The following is a 12218-nucleotide window of genomic DNA, read 5'->3' on the forward strand; positions in this document are numbered from 1 at the left end:
TGTCCCAAAAGTACTGACTGTCGGGTCGAATTACAAATATTTAAACCCGAATAACTTACATACGGAGCAACGTATTGAGGTGATGCTCCCACATTTAGTAATAGGTCAAGTACTACATGTCGCGAAAGTACTGACCATCAGGTCAAAGGTGAAATATTTAAACTCGTATAACTTGTAAACGGAGCAATGTGTTGAGGTATTGTTTCCGCATTTAGTAATAGGTCATCAACTACTATATGTCCCAAAAGTACTGACGATCGTGGTCAAAGGTAAAATATTTAAACCCAAATAACTTGTAAACGGAGCAACGTATTGAGGTGGTTTCCACATTTAGTAATAGGTCATCAACTACTACATGTTACAAAAGTACTGACCCTCGAGGTCAAAGGTCAAATATTTATACCTTAACTTCTAAACGGATCGACAGATAAACTGTGGCCTATTCAGTTTTGTACCAAGCAGAAAAGTGAAAAATGAATAAATTTAGGTGTTCTATTAACTTCTGTGCTAAACAGGAAAAAGCAAACAAATGCCATTCTAACCAACTGAAAATTTTGTTTTCTACCATTCAAATAAACGAAGGAATAAATTTGTACCAACTAGAAAAAGCATAAAAGGACCATTTTAACTGGGTGAGTATTATATACCATTTTGTACTATTTAAATAAACAACGGAATAAATTTGTATCAACCAAAAAACGAAAGAGCACCATTTTAACTAGCTCAGAATTTCTCTACCTTTTGTGCTATTCAAATACGCGAAATAATAAATTTGGGTAGACTATTTATACCAACGAGAAAAAACAGGACTCAAATTTTAACTAGTTCAGTGTTTTATAATTTTTGGGCTATTCAAATAAAGGAAGGAATAAATTTGAGGGATCTATTTAATTTTGTATTTTTTTTAGGTTGGTACAAATTCATTCCTTCGTTTGAGTAGTACAAGATGGCACAGAAATGTAGTTAAAATGGCATTTCTTGGCTACTTTTCTCGTAGGTACAAAATTGAATAGTCCAGCTAAATTTATTCCTTCGTTTATTTGAATATCACAACATACAAAATTGTTAGTTAAAATGGACCTTGTTTTTTCTGGTTGTTACAAAATTAAATAGCCCACTCAAATTTATTCCTTCGTTTATTTAAGTAGTACAAAATTTTGAGTTACCTAAAATGGACCATCTTCGCCATTTTTAGGTTGATACAAAATTAAATAGACCACTCAAATATTCATTCAAATTATATAGACCTTCGTTTATTTAAATAGCCCAAAAAGGTATAAAACACTGAACTAGTTAAATGGCGTTGCTTTACTTTTCCTCGTTAGTATAAAAAGAAGTCCACTGAAATTTCTTTCGCTTGAGTAGTACAAATGGTACACATTCGGAACTAGTCAAAATGGTCCTTTTTTCACTTTTTCTGGTTGGTACAAATTTATTCCTTTTTTATTTAAATACTACAAAATGGTATAAAACACTGAGCTAGTTAAAATGGTTCTTTTTTGCTTTTTCTGGTTGGTACAAATTTATTCCTTTGTTTATTTGAATAGTACAAAATGATACAGAAATACGGAGCTAGTTTAAAAAGTCCCTCTTCGCCTTTTCTGGTTGATACAAACAATAGTCCGAAAAGGTATAAAATACTGAACTAGTTAGTGGTCCTCTGCTTTTTCTCGTTGGTATAAAAATTAGGACACCTAAATTTATTCTTCCGTTATTTGAGTAGTTCAAAAGGTAGAGAAATTCTGAGATACTTAAATTGTTGTTTTCGCATTTTCTGGTTAGTACAAATTTATTCTATTATTAGTACAAAATGGTATAACATACTCAGTTAAAATGGTCTATTTTCCTTTTTTCTGGTTGGTACAAATTTATTCCTTTTTATTTCAATGGTACAAAAGTTATAAAATTTTCAGTTAGTTAAAATGGCATTTGTTTTCCTGCTGAGTACAGAAGTGAATAGCACACCCAAATATATAACTTTTTCCTGCTTAGTACAAAACTGAATAGGCCACACAAATTTATCGGTCGCTCCGTTTAGAAGTTTTTAAGGCTTAAATATCTGACCTTTGACCTCAATGGTCAGTAATTTTGGAACATGTAGTACTTCATGGCCTATTACTAAATGTGGAAACAGCACCTCAATACGTTGCTCCGTTTGCAAGTTATTCGGGTTTAAATATTTGACCTTTGACCTCGATCGTCAGTACTTTTGGGACATACAGTAGTTGATGACCTATTACTAAATGCAGAACCCACATCAATACGTTGCCCCCTTTACAAGTTATTCGGGTTTAAATATTTCATCTTTGAACCGATGGTCAGTACTTTGTAACATGTAGTTCTTCATGATCTATTACTAAATGTGCAAACGCCACCTCAATACGTTGCTCCGTTTACAAGTTATTCGGTTTTAAATATGACCTTTGACCCAATGGTCAGTACTTCTTGGACATGTAGTACTTGACCTAATACTAAATGTGGAAACAGGATCTCAATATGTAGCTCCGTTTACAAGTTATTCGGGTTTTAATATTTGACCTCGATGGTCAGTACTTTTAGGACACGTAGTAGTTGGCTTTTTGCTAAATTCGGAAACAGCACCTCAATACGTTGCTCCGTTTACAAGTTGTTCGGGTTTAAATATTTGACCTTTGACCTCGATGGTCAGTACTTTTGGGACATGTAGTAGTTGACCTATTATTAAATGTGGAAACAGCACCTCAATATGTGGCTTCGTTTACAAGTTATTCGGGCATTAATCTTTGACCTCTATGGTCAGTAATTTCGGGACATGTACTAGTTGATGACCTATTACTAAGTGCGGAAACACTACTTAAATATGTGGCTCCGTTTACAAGTTATTCGGGTTTAATTATTTGACCTTTGACCTCGATGGTCAGTTCTTTTGGGACATGTAGTACTAGATGAATGCTTGTGTAATTTCTGCTTTGTTACATAGGGGTTGATAAAAGGTACCCGTGCTATTGGCTCATAGTCTGATGTGTTAAATAAGGGTTAAAAATAAATCATACTCTTTTGTTAGCTTTGCTATGTTTATAGTCTCTGCTGTGTTAAATAGGTTGGAAAATGTGTTCATAGAGTTATGTATTTTATGCTATGTTACATATGGGTTGATAAAAAGGAGCGAATACACTCCCATTATTCTCTGCTATGTGTTCATAGTGTTATGTATTCTATGCTGTTACATAGGGGTGCTGCTAAAATAGATGTTCATAGTCTTATGTAATTTCTCCTATGTTATATATGAGTGTTGCAAAAATAGGTTTTCGTAGTCGTAAAGGAGAACGAGTACACCCCTGCTATTGTTTCATTCTATAGGGGGTGAGAAAAAAGTGGTCGTAAAAGAGAACGAGTACACACCCCCATACTCTTTTATCGCTATAGAAAAATGGGCCATTAAAGACTACAAAAAGTTACTAAATCTGGTTTTAAAAAAATAGCAAATCTGGTTACAAAAACTGCACCAACTGTCTCCACTCTACTCTTCGTGACAAAAACTGAACTCCTTTCTCCGCACTCTTAGATCGACTGCCACACAAGATATTTCTCGTCGAATTTCCCCACTGCAACCGTTGTTTCGGATCGTGGGAGATGCTGTCCAGGTGAGACAGTATAGAATTATTGGCCAGGAAGCACTGAAAAGTCAGTCTTCACGTAAATTTCGTCGTCCATAATGATGTGGCGATTTTCGCCTCCGAGGTAGTCATAAAGTTTGCGAACACGTTATGTGATGACGGTGCGCTGATTTTCTGAAACTCTTGGCACCTTCTGTTTTTTGTATGTCCTCATACCTTCGCGTTGCTTCGATCTCTGCACCATGTTGACGCTTGTTTTGTACTTCCTGGAAACATTCCTGACCGAAGCACTAGGGTTCTTCTTTATGGCACTCACGATCCTTCTGTGAAGTCGAGGGTCACGTGGGCCCTAAGGATTTCGATTGTGTGGTTGTCGTTCGATCGACTGAGTCGTAATGTACTGTGTCAGTATGGTTTTGAGAGGTCCTGCGGAGCATTTTCAGGTCCTTCGCAATCAAACTCCACGGGCGACAAGAATTTTGGAGCCATTTGTCGACGACTCGTTGACGGCGATCTCTTTCATTCATTGCTGTATCTGTACCCTGCATCATCAAACAATAAAAAATATATCAATTTCTAAGTTAACGTACGTGCTATCAATACATGTAAAACAACTTGTAGAACGCGTAATAAAGGTACTGCATCAATTTAAAAATGGCAGATTTAATGCGGTACATGCCTTATGGCTTGGGATGGAATCAGTGAGCCTTAGCATTAAAGATAAGCTCTAACACTGAGCCAGCCCTAGGACTTCCATCTCTTCCCAAAATTCATAATTTCCCTCATTGATTAACGTTTTTTTATCTAATCATGAAGTGACTGCAGCTGTAGATGGGTACTTTTGCACGCGGAACACTAGAAACGGAATACACGGTGTGGCAATTAAATAACGAGACTAGTGTCATAAATGTGATTTATTTGAGTTCAAGAACGGACGAAAATGTTCAAAAAAATTAATAAACTTCTGCGCAAAGACAGACATCTGAGTATTCAGATGATCGCCGACATGACGAACATTAACAAAAGATAGTAAGACAAATTTTGCATGACAATTTAAACATGACAAAAGTTTGTGCAAAATTGTCCCGAAAAACCTCTCACAGGAACAAAAAGACATTCGAAAGACCATTTGCTGTGACGTCATGGAACGACTCAAAGCAGAACCAGACTTGCTAACACGTGTCATCACGTGATGAAACATGGATTTTCCAGTAAGACCCCGAGACAGCATCAATCCATGACCCCGAGACATGCACTGGAAGACTCCCGCATCGCCAAGAATGAAAAAGCACGAATGAGCAAGTCGAAAGTAAAGGCAATGCTCATAGTTTTTTTTTCTTTCTTTCTTCGATATCAGGGGTATCATCATGACTGAATGGGAGCCTTAGGGTCTAACGGCGAATCAAACCTACTACAAAGAAGTCCTAATCAAGCTGAGGAAAAGACCGGATTTGTGGAAGAACGATGCATGGATCCTTCACCAACACAATGCGCCTGCCCATAATACCCTTTCTGTGAAGGGGTTTTAAGCAGCCAAGCGCATTCTTGTGCTCGACCATCCTCCGTATTCTCCATACCTGGCTCCCTGACTTTTATTTAGTCCCAAAAGTGAAAAGTGCATTGAAGAGAACACATTTTCAGTCTGTGGAAGAAGTGAAACGAAAAACGACAGAGTTGTTGAACGGTGACATCTGATGACTTACAGTATTGCTTTGAACAAAGGAAGGCACGTATGCAGCGCTGTATAGATAGGGGAGGGGAGTATATTGAAGGGGCTGGTTTGTTCATAATCTTCAACCTCCTTACCTTCTGAAAATCGTTTATGCCATTCGAAAACTCGCGCACGTGACATAGCATTATCTCCACACACCTTTTTTAACATTGCACAACATTCCGTCGGCTTTTTTTTTATTTAATTTCATCAAAAATTTGATGTTAATGCGCTGCTCAACTTTACTGTCCACCATGATTCCGGCACTACTACAGAACACTGTCCTCTTCATGCAAGCCTGCAAAGAAAATAAAAGCTTTCAGAATCATGAAACAAACAATGGCTGCTCATGAAGGTTCAAGATCAACAACACATCATTAGCTATCTCCCCCCACGATCCTGCGTGACAGGAGATGGGAAGTCTCGTTATTTAATTGCCACATTTCGTAATGAACTTAGAGCACCGCTGGAAGAAATGTATGAACATTACAGGAGATTATAAGATGTTTTTGAAAACAAATGATCATTTTCATTACTAAGCCGAGTTTTCAGACAAACCACGTATTTACAAGTATGAACAGAATATTACAGAAAAAGCAGTTCCTTTATAAATAAAAAAAAAAATAAATACTCATTTAATAAATTGTATCTTCACGCAAAAACTACTACAGATCATTATTTTTAATATGATGATAATGTATATTGGTAGAGGATTTTATCGTACCACATTTTCGGATGTTACATCCTTTAAGAATTACCAATTTTGTTAACTGCTGAATTTAAAGACACTCACATATAATGAATACAATTGCCATTCACTAAGAATTCAATGATTAATACACATGCGAGAAGGGCACAAATATTTACCACGGTAATACACGGGGCACGTGGTATAAAGAAATAATACGAATGGAAAATTTTAATCTTTATTTTTCCCAAAAACAATTTCTTACATAGTAACCATACAAAATATATATTATTCACTAAAGTGAAAAATAGTTTGCAAATCATGTAATTCACAACACATTTTCTTATTTAAATTATGAAACATAAACTAGTTAGTATCATGGTCCCATTGAGTCTTATATTTGACTATATAATACGTACTAATATCCTTGCTTTGTAATTACTAACATTTTAAGTGAAGCTCAAATAATCCATTCTTGACATAGATAGTAATCCATATATTAGAATACTCTATACATTTGTATCAAAATCTACCTAACAAAAAGAAAGATCTTTGAGAATATTAATAACAGCTAATAAATTATTAGCATATAAAATAAGTTAGGAACTATAGAAAAATTATTTTCATACGCTTCACTATAAGGAACATGAAAATATAAAGCGCACCAAAATCTCACTGGTAAATGTAATGTCAATCATAGAAAACTGAAAATATACATGGAATTCAAACTTCGATTCCTTTCTAAATTTCTACCTATTCTCTTATGATCAGTTTTCTACCCCATCTTTGTTTACTGAAAATACATATAATTTAATACCTTAGAACAACTTCCGAAGAAACGAAAACAATAGTAATAACCTTTTCGCTTTCTATATATGTGAAAACTTTGTATCCCAACATTGACTATATTTATTATATGATAATTTTCTGAAATATTAAGCTAAATATCAGACCAACTGCTTATGGTACGTGTACCAAAACATCAATGCAAAGCATCCAGAAATTTGGTGCTAAACATGACGTAAAAATAGCTGCAGAATTATTTTTCCCCTTCACTGGTAATTTCAAATGTGACTCCGTGTTTGTTCAATTCTTCAAGAAGTGAAGTTTTAGCAAACGCTGCTCCAGGCGGATAGACGCCACCACTGGAAGGAAACAATAAGGATCGTGAATAGACAATAATCCCTCAATGATGAAAAAAGTTCTATGTTTGCATCTCTTCCTACATTCGTAATTTTACAAAATAAATAATTTTAAAGTTTAAATAAAAATGTCATAATATATTCTCTTATTTTGTTTTGCAAAACTGAACTGACTACCCCGTTTTTAGATAAAGGATTATTTTACTTCATTTAGGCAGCTGTTGTAATGCATGCCCAGGGTTACAACTTCTTTGTCAAACAAGATTTTCCTGACTTGTCCAGGTCACGATTCATAAATTTCCAGGTATATGCATAAGCTTAATAATAATAATAATAATAATAATAATAATAATAATAATAATAATAATAATAATAATAATAATAATAATACTTCCAAGGGATTCTTCATCTACTATGCATATACATGTATATACAGGGTGTAAATTAATGCAACAGAAGTCAGGAGGTGATTCCTGACACGGAGCTATAAACAAAAAAAGTCCTATGAACATATAGCATATTGATAGAGTTAGCGAGGGCCGAAAGCATGGGAACATTAAGTTTGAAGCAGTAGATATCGAAAACCAATAAGCTTAGAGATGGTGGTCTAAAAAGTCTAGAGGTGGCGCTGGTATTCAACGTAATTGCTAGGTTCACACATACACATGGCGCTGTGTTCAAGACGCTGTACCGTGCGCTACAGTATAGGAGTGCGGTCATTATGCTGTAAGTATTGAATAGGACAAGTGACAGTGCTCAACTAACACATAGTGCGTCACTCAAACCGCGAACAGACAAACTATTCATATACTATCCTGCACATGGCAATGGGCGTGAAGCAGCACGACTCTATCAAAAACGTTTTCCTAACAAACTCCAACCATCATATAGGATATTTGAGGCAATTTATCGGCGCGTGTGTGAAACAGGGACTGTAATACCTGACCATGTGGATGTTGATCGACCCAGTCGTGTACGAACACCGGTTATGAACGAACTATTGTTAGAAGCTGTGGACAATGAGCAAGATACAAGTACAAGAGAACTTTCCAGTGAGTCACATGACTGTGTAGCGTCGGTTACATGAAAATGTTTGTACCCACCTGCAAAGGATACAACAACTGACAGAAGCGAATTCTCAAGTACGTGAAAGATTCAACCACTAATATCATGCTGTGACAGACATAGTACTGTTCACTGACGATGCCACGTTTGGAAGGGATGGTATCAATATGCATAACATACACATATGGACAGATGCACATCCCATGGTACGGTTGTTACTCATCATCAACACCAATTTGGGTTTAAAAATGTATTGAGTGGTATTGTCCACGATCAACTGATCGGCCCATACATGCTACCTCGAAGGCTGAATAGAGCACAGTATTTGACGTTCCTGCAGGATACACTGTCCGAATTACTGGAAAATGTTCCCCTAGTGATTCGCCGCAACATATCGTACATGCATGAGGGGCTTCCGCGCACTTCAGTGTGCATGTTCGCTGGTGGTTAGAACTTCCCAAGACCGAGGTAAACAAAAAAGATCCTATGAACATATACTGGGCATATTGACAGAGTTAGCGAGGGCCGAAAGCGTGGGAACAGTAAGTTCGAAGCAGTAGATATTGAAACCAATAATCTTAGAAATGGCCGTCTATAGAAGTCTAAAGGTGGCGCTTGTGTTCAATATGTAGTTGCTCGGTTCACACACACACAGGTGGCGATTGTGTTCAACACGCTACAGTACAGGAGTGCGATCGTTGTGCCGCGAGTGTTGAGTATGACAAATGGCAGTGCTCGGCCACAAGATGGTACGTTATTCAAACTGCGAATAGGTCAGCATGCTATTCACGTACGGTCATGCAGGTCGCAATGAGCATGAAGCAGCACGACTCTATCAAGAGCGTTTTCCTAACAGACATCAACCACCATACAGGACGTTTGCAGCAATTTATCGGCGCGTATGTGAAACAGAGACTGTATCACCTGCCCATGTCGATGCTGGTCGACCATGTCGTGTACGAACACCTGTTATGGACGAACGTGTGTTAGAATCTGCGGTCAATGAGCTGGGTACAAGTACGAGGAAACTTAGCCGTGAAATGCATGTTAGTCACATGACTATGTGGTGTGCGTTACATGAATATGTCTTGTATCCATACCACTTGCAATAGAAGCATATTTCCAACTACGTTTAGCATTGTGCCATTGGTTTATTCAAGACCACTACCAACATGCTCTTTCAGGCATCAATACTGTTCACCATCGAGGCCACGTTTGAAAGGAGTGTTATCGTCAACATCCATAACACACGTGGGCAGATGCACATCACCATGGTACGGTTGTCACTCATCAACACCACCAATTTGTACTCAAACCATGATCAGCTCATACATGCTACCCCGAAGACTGAATGGAACACAGTAATTGGCTTTCTGCAGGATACACTGCCCGAATTTCTGGAAAATATTCCCTAGTGATTCACCGCAATATATAGTACGTGCATGATAGGGTTCACGCGCACTTCAGTGTGAATGTCTGCCGATGGCTGTACAACAGCTTCCCAATTATGTTGGATCGGGCGTGGCGATCCAGTGCATTGGCCTACCCGGCCTCAATCCATTGGATTTTTATGTGGGGACACATGAAAAGTGTGGTGTAGTGTATGCTACTCCTGACAACGATGTTAATAACAGCGTATCCTTAACGCCTGTGCAACTGTTCGCCATGACTCAATAGTCTTCGAACTTCGTCAACCCATGATCCGGCGTTATCATGAGACTTCTTCCATGACGAACATTTTGAACATCTCTTGTGATGTGCCCGATATACGTACGTCTGTCTCTGCACTCGATATCTACCGCTTCGAATTTACTGATCGGTCCATACATGCTACCTCGAAGGCTGAATGGAGCACAGTATTTGACCTTCCTGTAGGATACACTGCCTGAATTATTGGAAAATGTTCCCCTGGCGATTCCCCACAACATATGGTACATGCATGATAGGGCTCCCGTGCACTTCAGTGTGGATGTCAGACAGTGGTTGAACAACTTCTCAAGATGTTGGATCGGGCATGGCGGTCCTGTGCATTGGACCTCGCTACCTGTGCCAATATGCTATATGTTCAGTTCATAGGACCATTTTTTGTTTAACATAGTGTCAGGAATCACCTCCAACATTTGCTACATTAATTAAATTACATCCAGTATATATATACATTGCCTACGTAAGCAGAGAAATTTTGCAAAGCAAACAAATTTATTTCATATATATCTGTCTCTCTCTCTCTCTCTCTCTATATATATATATATATATATATATATATATATATTCTGTTAAAGAGCCTTGTATGACAAAAGAGAAAGGAGTTCTGAGAAGTAAAAATTTGTACTTAAATCCCCAGTTTTCCAGTTTTTTCAGCTTTCCGTGAAACTTAGTGACTTTTCCAAGACTTTTTACAAGTTAACTGAATTCCCTGACTTTTCCAGGTCCGTGGGAACCCTCAAATAGCATGCGAACAAAGCAACCAACCAACGCGAAAATGACAAATGAAGATTACACTGTACCTTCTTCTCTTAAACTCTTTCCCTTCGAATGCTAAACTTCTTATTTTAAAGGACTTACAAAAATTCATGCGCGCAATTAGGTTTTAGAGGAGTGCACTAACAGCAGATACAAAGTAAATAGTTTTGTAGAAATAAAATATCTTTGTAATCAAACACACACGCATGAGATATGTTGACAACTCTAATTTGCACTTTCATCAAGACAAAAACCAAGTCAAAGTATCACAACTTTGATAAATGTTCTAAATGACGGAACTAGAACATGAAAAAACGAATTTACTATATACACTATCTAGTCAACAGACCATATATTTTGCCATCACCTTCTATTCGTTATGAATAGTAAAATTGGAACCAGCTGTCAGAAATGTACTGCAGAAGTCTCTATAAAACTAAGTTCTTCTATGCATTTCAATGTAAAATATACCGTCGTGCCATATATGGAACTATTTCGTAAAGAAATAAAATACTGACAAAACCATCGGTATGACTAACAACTCACAGAACTTGATAAATATTACATTTTCGTAAAATATCCCACTTTTTTAGGTGGGTAAATAGAGAAAGGGTAAATATGCTAATGGATATATATTACTACATTAAAATTAAATACGAAACCGCAGGATCACTAATAGGTACTTGCCTATATCGAAGAGAGGAAAAGATAGAACACGTAATTAACTCTTGGTACCTAGATAGTATTATCAGCTGAGATATGTAGTGCGAACGTGAAATGAGAGCAAGGACTGGAATGGCAAACGATGAACTTAGAAAGAAAGAGGAGAAACGGTTGAGATATTGGCTGAGAAAGATCTGTATCCTGAGCGACGTGATAGGTGGAGAGGGAAACAGGGAGATGAAGAGATCATATAAACAGATGATAACTACGTTAGAACGAAGAGATTCGTTGAGTACTGTAGTACACAGAAATTTCTCAGTTTGGGCAAGAGATCTGCTAGTAAGAAATACGAATCATGATGATGGTGGATAATAAAAATAATATACATACTTGTGAGGCATCTTGTTGCTTTCTCTTAGTATAGTTAAACCAGCCAGTACCAAACACGTGCAAGTAGATCCGTAACCAGGGTCAGTGCACTTAACCTACAACACAAAGATTATAATAATGTAAAAATGCATTAGCTGTTTAAAAACTATAAATGCAAAAAAATATTTGAATTGTATTAACAGTATATAAAATGAAATGTCAAAAATTAAAGAGCAAAAACATTAAGAATGTTAACAGTTCCTACCCAACCAGCGCTACTGGGTAGAAACCAGATAAGAGCTACTTGTATTGTCTCTAGTGTTTTCATTTTCTGAATTTTCACTTTAATTTACAATTATGATAGATATGAAAAAACTTTTTTCTTTTATCCAAATAGACAAACTATAAACTTTTTTTTTTGTTTTTGTTTTGCGCATTCGAAATATATGACTATAAATCACACTAAAGGGTAAGAAAGTTAATAATTGTCCCTCTACAAGTTTTGTTCTTCCAGTTTGCTT

General features: G+C 36.9%; 1 protein-coding gene across 5 annotated transcripts in view; it reads right to left on the reverse strand.

The window, feature by feature from the left end:
• Positions 1-6219: 6219 nt before the first annotated feature.
• LOC145660649 (saccharopine dehydrogenase-like oxidoreductase) overlaps positions 6220-12218 on the reverse strand; it is a 104965-nt gene continuing 98966 nt past the window's right edge. For all 5 annotated transcript variants that reach the window (XM_081725952.1, XM_081725955.1, XM_081725953.1 and 2 more), the window contains 2 exons: positions 11719-11813; positions 6220-7140 (listed from right to left, as the gene is read on the reverse strand). In XM_081725952.1, coding sequence (XP_081582078.1) covers positions 7035-7140; positions 11719-11813 — 201 coding nt within the window. In that variant the 3' untranslated portion in view covers positions 6220-7034. The remainder of the gene's footprint in view (positions 7141-11718; positions 11814-12218) is intronic.

The sequence above is a fragment of the Thermobia domestica genome, chromosome 9, assembly GCF_964235325.1.
Source record: "Thermobia domestica chromosome 9, izTheDome1.hap1.1, whole genome shotgun sequence".
In the NCBI taxonomy this organism is placed as follows: domain Eukaryota; kingdom Metazoa; phylum Arthropoda; class Insecta; order Zygentoma; family Lepismatidae; genus Thermobia; species Thermobia domestica.